The following is a 9,378-nucleotide window of genomic DNA, read 5'->3' as shown; positions in this document are numbered from 1 at the left end:
ATACAGGCGGAGTTATGGATGGGGGGGTATACAGGCTGAGTTATGGACGGGGGGGGGGGGTATATAGGCTGAGTTATGGATGGGGGGGGGTATACAGGCTGAGTTATGGATGGGGGGGTATACAGACTGAGTTATGGATGGGGGGGTATACAGACTGAGTTATGGATGGGGGGTATACAAACTGAGTTATGGATGGGGGGGGGGTATACAGGCTAAGTTATGGATGGGGGGGTATACAGGCTGAGTTATGGATGGGGAGGGGTATACAAACTGAGTTATGGATGGGGGGGGGGTATACAGGCTGAGTTATGGATGGGGGGGGTATACAGGCTGAGTTATGGATGGGGAGGGGTATACAAACTGAGTTATGGATGGGGGGGGGGGTATACAGGCTGAGTTATGGATGGGGGGGGTATACAGGCTGAGTTATGGATGGGGAGGGGTATACAAACTGAGTTATGGATGGGGGGGGGGGTATACAGGCTGAGTTATGGATGGGGGGGTATACAGGCTGAGTTATGGATGGGGAGGGGTATACAAACTGAGTCATGGATGGGGGGGGGGGGGTATACAGGCTGAGTTATGGATGGGGAGGGGTATACAAACTGAGTTATGGATGGGGGGGGGTATACAGGCTGAGTTATGGATGGGGGGGGGTATACAGGCTGAGTTATGGATGGGGAGGGGTATACAAACTGAGTTATGGATGGGGGGGGGTATACAGGCTAAGTTATGGATGGGGGGGGTATACAAACTGAGTTATGGACGGGGGGGGGGGGGGGGGGCTACAGGATAAATTTTGGACCTGGTCTCCTGAGCCTCTGTCCCTGTCCATGACAACACTACCAGACAACTAGGCGTGTGTGTGTGTGTGTGTGTGTGTGTGTGTGTGTGTGTGTGTGTGTGTGTGTGTGTGTGTGTGTGCGTGTGTGTGTGTCTGAGTCTGAGAGAGGCTGTGATGTAGTACACATCTCCAATAAAATCAGTTCCGCATCGAACCCAAAACCACCAGCTTGTAGAAAACCAACTGTAATCAATTATTTCCTCCTTTTCAAGTTTCTGTTTTCTCTCGCTGTCCTCCTCCTGACCTCACCCCCATCCCCTCCCTGTCTCTGCTCCTACACTCCATCCTTCGCTGTCTTCTCCTCTAATTAGTGGAATTAGCCGTTTCATACTAATTTAATAGTCTCTCTGGAACTCTGTTTTATAACCTTGCAGAAGGTTTAGGACAATGTAGAATTAAATAAACACCTGACAGCAAGAGAGAGTGAGAGAGAGAGAGAGAGAGAGAGAGAGAGAGAGAGAGAGAGAGATAAAGAGAGATACAGAGAGATAAAGAGAGAGAGACAGAGAGAGACAAATGGATTGGGAGAGGGAGAGAGGGAGAGAGAGAAAGAGAGAGAGAGAACCAGAGAGAACCAGAGATAGAGAGAGAGAGAGAGACAGAGAGAACCAGAGAGAGAGACAAATCGATTGGTCGAGAGAGGGAGAGAGAGAGAGAGACAAATGGATTGGGAGAGAGAGAGAGAGAGAGATTCCCAGGAGGTATTGTGGATCACAGTCAGACAGGCAGTTCTGCTGGCAGTCAGGCAGGAAAACAGGGCTGGGTTCTGTCCCAAATGGCACCCTATTCCCTATGGGCCCTCAGTCAAATGTAGTGTACTATAAAATGATTGGGTGCCATTTGGGACACAGGACCAGGTTTATACAGACTAACAGAGGGATTTGATTTCCCTTAAACCAAGCACATCTCATTCAGCATGGGAACAGAACGCTGATCAGATGAAAGTGTAACTGACACAGAGATCCACTTCCTGTTTAGACTGGGCTCATTGTGACAGAGTGAATAAGGAGGACACTGGCGTGTGAATAGTGTGCATGTTTTCGGGGGGGGGGGGGGGGGGTTGTTAAGGAACCAGGAGCATTTCAAAACATGAAGAAGAAACAAGTTAAAACAACAGTAAGTTCTTACCCATTATGCATTGCAGTGGGGTCATATGTCAACGTCATGCCACTCTGAAAGGAAAGAATATGAATATGGTTATGATAAGGTTATGATAAGGTTATGATGAGGTCGTGTCTTTACAATCATTAAATTGAAGACGTCGTTTTTATCAAAGATTCTCTGTAATTAGTATTATGTGATCAACTGATTAATCATGTAACTGTAATTAACTAGGAAGTTGGGGCACGCACCAAGGAAAATATTCAGATTACAAAGTTATCATTTCCTAAAATAACCTTTCAGATATTTTCATATCTGATCAATAGTCTTCTGACTAATGATTCATTTATTTTACCTCACGTTAGTCTCATTCCAAACATCGTAAATTGTTGGTTATCTGCACCAACCCAGTCTTCACTATGAGTCATCCATACATCAATTGTCTTAAATCATTTATTTATTACTAACTAAGTAATTCACAGAAATGCATAAACAAACAGTAAATGTGGTTACATGAAGTGACAGAATGTGCCCCTAGTGGGCGGAACCGGCATGGCGGCTTGTTAGACAAAGGGGCAATGGGTGGTCGACTAAGAAGTCCCTACAGAGTTAATTATAACAATTAAAATGCTAATCACTTACACATGAACGCTCACTCATTCGGGAACAATTGCAATCAATATATATATTTACGCTCAGTGTGTCGTCTTGATCGCTGGTGAAAAGTCTTTCTTTTGTAGAATTGTCCGTCTCTCTCCCTCTCTCTCTCTCTCGGTTGTGGTTAGAGTGGATTGTTCAGAGTGACATTCATTCATTTCGTTATAGAATGCATGTTTCGACGGTTGTCGTTCTTCGCGTTCAATGATACCGAATTCCTAGCTGCAGACTAGTAATTAATATCAAAGACTTGTTCTTATTCTGTCGGTATCGATATTCTAAGAGTTTAACCACGTGGGATGGTTAAAAGATTTAGCAATGGTCTACAACCTTTGTCCCCCTCCTAATGGAGAGAAACATGGTCTGCTGATAATTTCTCAAAGTTGGGTTTTATTCGGAATGGCAGAAAAGGGCTGTCCCAGGACGCCTGACCCTAACTGGGCTCAGGGGCTGTCCCAGGACGCCTGACCCTAACTGGGCTCAGGGGCGGTCCAGGATGTCAGACCCTAACTGGGCTCAGGGGCGGTCCAGGATGTCTGACCCTAACTGGGCTCAGGGGTGGTCCAGGACGCCTGACCCAACCTGGGCTCAGGGGCGGTCCAGGATGTCTGACCCTAACTGGGCTCCGGGGCGGTCCAGGATGTCTGACCCTAACTGGGCTCAGGGGCGGTACAGGATGTCTGACCCAAACTGGGCTCAGGGGCGATCCCAGGATGTCTGACCCTAACTGGGCTCAGGGGCTGTCCAGGATGTCTGACCCTAACTGGGCTAAGGAGCGGTCCTCTGATTTAGTTCAAATCCAATCCCCTTTTTGAGTTTTCCTTCATTAAACAAATACATATTACACAACAATTAGATGTAAACCTCATATCTGAGGCTATTATATAAACAGCGTTATGGTAATGTGGCCACACCGTCTCCCATGAGCTTCCCCAAGTTGTAACAAACGGACCAGTTCGTAGCTGGATTTTTCACCCATCTTTTATACTTTCTCTGGAACATGAAATTTGTTCGTACCTCAAGTTCTGTGAGGTGGAAGGAATTGCTTTGTTCTCTATGCAAATTGACTCTCTCTATACTGTGTGTCCAATGAGGAGATCCTCAGGAATTTATGACATCTCTCTGACCACAGCAACCTAGTTGAAGGAGGCGAGGGGGAGGGCAGGGAGGGGGGGGGTGGGGCTTGCTATACCCAAAGAGGACAGTTGCATCTCACCTCTCCATCTCTGGTCCATGGTTGTCCGTTTTGGGGGTACTTGTTCTGGTTCAGCCTCTTCTTCTGTCCTCCATCTGCAAACTTACATAGTAGGGGTTCTACAGGAGCTGTGTGTGTGAGAGAGAGAGAGAGAGAGAGAGAGAGAGAGAGAGAGAGAGAGAGAGAGAGAGAGAGAGAGAGAAATAGTTAAAAGCCAGTCATCTAGTGTACAATATGAGAAGAATGAAAGGGTTGGTTCGCCAGCTCCCTCTAAAACATCAGCAATCGTTCAACCCTGGCCATGGGTTCTCCATCCACATGACCATCTGAAGCCAGTCTTCTCGTTCACGTCAGGTAAACGGTGAGCCATTTAATAACAACCCAAACCTGACATCGAAACAACCCAACCCTGACTTTAAATCAACCTAACCAAAGCACAGAACCTGAGAGTGTTTAACTAACAAACCTTAGCATAATTAACACAGACTGACCCCCAGGCTCCAACAGCAAATAATTTATTCAACTCTATTAATTTGACGTTTTTCATTTTCTATATAAAGGACAAACGAACTTTCGGGATAAAGACTGAAAAGAGAAAACGTGGATGGAAAAAAAGACTGTGTGACCTTTCTCACAATAGCTCATCTTATGACCTCTGACCTTTAGGAAGCAGAGATGACTCCTGAACCGTAATGTGTAGTGTGTTTGGAAAGTATTCAGACCCCTTCCCTGTCAACACATGTTGTTACGTCACAGCCTTATTCGGCAGGGTAGCCTAGTGGTTAGAGCATTGGACTAGTAACCGAAAGGTTGCAAGATCGAATCCCCTAGATTCGGGGATTCTTGGGGCGGCAGGGTAGCCTAGTGGTTAGAGTGTTGGACTAGTAACCGAAAGGTTGCAAGATCGAATCCCCTAGATTCGGGGATTCTTGGGGCGGCAGGGTAGCCTAGTGGTTAGAGTGTTGGACTAGTAACCGAAAGGTTGCAAGATCGAATCCCCTAGATTCGGGGATTTTTGGGGTGGCAGGGTAGCCTAGTGGTTGGACTAGTAACCGGAAGGTTGCAAGGTACAAATCTGTCGTTCTGCCCCTGAACAGGCATGTACTATATAAACTATATGTACTAGATATGTACATATGTACTGGACATTGGACACTGCCTGTATGGTGACGATGGAACCTCACATGATGAGACAGAGAGATACTGTATACGGGATTACACAACTAACACCACAAGACACACACACTGACATCTGAGAAGACAGAGAGAGGAGAAAGAGACGATTCAGAGTTCAACCTTGAACCAGACGGTCTGAATGACTAACACAACCCGCAGGCTACATGACTTTATATATATATACACACACACACACACACACACACGCACACAAGAGACACACGACACGCACACACACACAAGAGGCACACACACACAGGACTTTATGTTCATCCCTCCAGCTATGTTAACTAGACAGGGCAAAGCAGTGTTGCTCTCCATCCGTAATGATGTAACTGCATGGAACCCCACATAGCTGTAGGGCAGCAGTAGTCAGAGGAAAGGGATCCATTTGGGATGAACACCAGGCTTCTATTCACCTTGACATCTCTGGGATCGCTCTCAGAATCACAGCCTCTCTTCCTTCCTGCTTATCTCTGTATACAACAATTCATGTTACCTGGTGGTGTAGGGCTAAACATTAATGTTACCTGGTGGTGTAGGGCTATATATTCATGTTACCTGGTGGTGTAGGGCTAAACATTCATGTTACCTGGTGGTGTAGGGCTAAACATTCATGTTACCTGGTGGTGTAAGGATATACATTCATTTTACCTGGTGGTGTAGGGCTATATATTCATGTTACCTGGTGGTGTAGGGCTATATATTCATGTTACCTGGTCGTGTAGTGCTATACATTAATGTTACCTGGTGGTGTGGCTATACATTCATGTTCCCTGGTCGTGTAAGGCTAAACGTTCATGTTACCTGGTGGTGTAGGGCTATATATTCATGCTCCCTGGTGGTGTAGGGCTGTATATTCATGCTCCCTGGTGGTGTAGGGCTATACATTCATGCTCCCTGGTCGTGTAGGGCTATACATTCATGTTACCTGGTGGTGTAGAGCTGTATATTCATGCTCCCTGGTGGTGTAGGGCTATACATTCATGTTACCTGGTGGTGTAGGGCTGTATATTCATGCTCCCTGGTGGTGTAGGGCTATATATTCATGTTACCTGGTGGTGTAGGGCTATATATTCATGCTCCCTGGTGGTGTAGGGCTGTACATTCATGTTACCTGGTGGTGTAGGGCTGTATAGTCATGCTCCCTGGTGGTGTAGGGCTGTATATTAATGTTACCTGGTGGTGTAGGGCTATATATTCATGTTACCTGGTGGTGTAGGGCTGTATATTCATGTTACCTGGTGGTGTAGGGCTATATATTCATGTTACCTGGTGGTGTAGGGCTGTACATTCATGTTACCTGGTGGTGTAGGGCTATACATTCATGTTACCTGGTGGTGTAGGGCTATACATTCATGTTACCTGGTGGTGTAGGGCTTTACATTCATGTTACCTGGTGGTGTAGGGCTGTACATTCATGTTACCTGGTGGTGTAGGGCTGTACATTCATGTTACCTGGTGGTGTAGGGCTGTATATTAATGTTACCTGGTGGTGTAGGGCTTTACATTCATGTTACCTGGTGGTGTAGGGCTGTATATTAATGTTACCTGGTGGTGTAGGGCTTTACATTCATGTTACCTGGTGGTGTAGGGCTATACATTCATGTTACCTGGTGGTGTAGGGCTATACATTCATGTTGTTCACAAACAACAGAGAGAAAAAATCAGGTCCCTCGTCTCCCACTTACTTTAGAATGGAACAAAACACCTGGGGGATACTGAGGGGAGAGGAGACTACTGAAGACTCAGAGACAACAGGTGTTGGGGGGGTGGGGGGGGGGTACTGAGGGGAGAGGAGACTACTGAAGACTCAGAGACAACAGGTGTTGGGGGGGTGGGGGGGTACTGAGGGGAGAGGAGACTACTGAAGACTCAGAGACAACAGGTGTTTGGGGGGGGGGGGGTACTGAGGGGAGAGTAGACTACTGAAGACTCAGAGACAACAGGTGTTGGGGGGGGGGGGTACTGAGGGGAGAGGAGACTACTGAAGACTCAGAGACAACAGGTGTTGGGGGGGTGGGTACTGAGGGGAGAGGAGACTACTGAAGACTCAGAGACAACAGGTGTTGGGGGGGTGGGTACTGAGGTGAGAGGAGACTACTGAAGACTCAGAGACAACAGGTGTTGGGGGGGGGGGGGGTACTGAGGGGAGAGTAGACTACTGAAGACTCAGAGAAAACAGGTGTTGGGGGGGGGTACTGAGGGGAGAGTTGACTACTGAAGACTCAGAGACAACAGGTAATGGGGGGGGGTACTGAGGGGAGAGTAGACTACTGAAGACTCAGAGACAACAGGTGTTGGGGGGTATTGAGGGGAGAGTAGACTACTGAAGACTCAGAGACAACAGGTGTTGGGGGGTACTGAGGGGAGAGTAGACTACTGAAGACTCAGAGACAACAGGTGTTTGGGGGGGGGGTACTGAGGGGAGAGTAGACTACTGAAGACTCAGAGACAACAGGTGTTGGGGGGGGGGTACTGAGGGGAGAGTAGACTACTGAAGACTCAGAGACAACAGGTGTTGGGGGGGGGGGTACTGAGGGGAGAGTAGACTACTGAAGACTCAGAGACAACAGGTGTTGGGGGGGTGGGTACTGAGGGGAGAGGAGACTACTGAAGACTCAGAGACAACAGGTGTTGGGGGTTTGGGTACTGAGGGGAGAGGAGACTACTGAAGACTCAGAGACAACAGGTGTTGGGGGGGTGGGTACTGAGGGAAGAGTAGACTACTGAAGACTCAGAGACAACAGGTGTTGGGGGGAGGGGTACTGAGGGGAGAGGAGACTACTGAAGACTCAGAGACAACAGGTGTTGGGGGGAGAGAGAACAAAGTCTTCTCATGCTTCGTTGATTTCAAAAAAGCTTTCGATTCATATTGGCATGAGGGTCTGCTATAAAAATTAATGGAAGGTGGTGTTGGGGGAAAAATAATCAACGCTGTAAAATCCATGTACACAAACAACAAATGTGAGGTTTAAATTGGCAAAAAACAGACATTTTTTTCCAAAGGGCCGGGGGGTGAGACAGGGATGCAGCTTAAGCCCCACCCTCTTCAACATAAATATCAACAAATTGGCGCGGGCACTAGAACAGTCTGCAGCACCCGGCCTCACCCTACTAGAATGTGAAGTCAAATGTCTACTGTTTGCTGATGATCTGGTGCTTCTGTCCCCAACCAAGGAGGACCTACAGCAGCACCTAGATCTTATGCACAGATTCTGTCAGAACTGGGCCCTGACAGTGAATCTCAGTAAGACAAAAATAATGGTGTTCCAAAAAAGGTCCAGTCACCAGGACCACAAATACAAATTCCATCTAGACACTGTTGCCCTAGAGCACACAAAAAAACTATACATACCTCGGCCTAAACATCAGCGCCACAGGTAACGATCTGAGAGATGAGGCAAGAAGGGCATTCTATGCCACCAAAAGGAACATAAAGTTCAACATACCAATTAGGATCTGGCTAAAACTACTTGAATTAGTTATAGAGCCCATTGCCCTTTATGGTTGTGAGGTCTGGGGTCCGCTCATGATCATGATATCAACTGACTGGGTGAGTCAGTGTCCACTATACTGCTACTCTCATCATGATATCAACTGACTGGGTGAGTCAGTGTCCACTATACTGATACTCTCATCATGATATCAACTGACTGGGTGAGTCAGTGTCCACTATACTGATACTCTCATCAGGATATCAACTGACTGGGTGTGTCAGTGTCCACTATACTGATACTCTCATCATGATATCAACTGACTGGGTGAGTCAGTGTCCACTATACTGATACTCTCATCATGATATCAACTAACTGGGTGTGTCAGTGTCCACTATACTGATACTCTCATCATCAACTGACTGTCTGAGTCAGTGTCCACTATACTGATCCTATCATCATGACATCAACTGACTGGGTGTTTCTACGAAAGGCTTTCGAAGGAGGACATGCCACTACACACTGTATCAATCTGTCATTTAATCTCACACCGTTATTATTGGTAATATGTTGAAACTCCACATCTTGTCCCATCTGTCAAGCTGTTTGTGCTGATTCTACGATGAATAACGCTGTGTGTGACTTGTGACTCTTTCAAAGGCATATTAAGATATTGAAAAATAATGGAGTGAAAATCTGAGATGGAACACTGTTCCCTTTACAGTGCGATACTTTGGAGCAGAGCCCGATAGGTCCCTCTATAGGGAACAGGGTGGAGTAGAGCCCAATGGGGCCCTCTATAGGGAACAGGGTGGAGTAGAGCCCAATGGGTCTCTCTATAGGGAACAGGGTGGAGTAGAGCCCAATGGGTCTCTCTATAGGGAACAGGGTGGAGTAGAGCCCAATGGGTCTCTCTATAGGGAACAGGGTGGAGTAGAGCCCAATGGGTCCCTCTATAGGGAACAGGG

The 9,378-nt window shown here is 47.1% G+C and overlaps 1 protein-coding gene across 1 annotated transcript in view; it reads right to left on the bottom strand.

Annotated features, from left to right (window-relative positions):
- The window catches only part of LOC149984282 (RNA-binding motif, single-stranded-interacting protein 3-like), a 235,655-nt gene that overhangs the window by 27,325 nt on the left and 198,952 nt on the right, over window positions 1-9,378 (bottom strand). The window contains exons 7-8 of the mRNA XM_090230528.1: window positions 3,819-3,925; window positions 1,973-2,016 (exon numbers count right to left, since the gene is read on the bottom strand). Coding sequence (XP_090086654.1) covers window positions 1,973-2,016; window positions 3,819-3,925 — 151 coding nt within the window. The remainder of the gene's footprint in view (window positions 1-1,972; window positions 2,017-3,818; window positions 3,926-9,378) is intronic.

The sequence above is a fragment of the Oncorhynchus mykiss genome, chromosome 3 (genome assembly GCF_057628025.1).
Source record: "Oncorhynchus mykiss isolate SJ-2025 chromosome 3, ASM5762802v1, whole genome shotgun sequence".
Lineage (NCBI taxonomy): Eukaryota > Metazoa > Chordata > Actinopteri > Salmoniformes > Salmonidae > Oncorhynchus > Oncorhynchus mykiss.
This window is presented reverse-complemented; position numbering and strand designations above follow the sequence as displayed.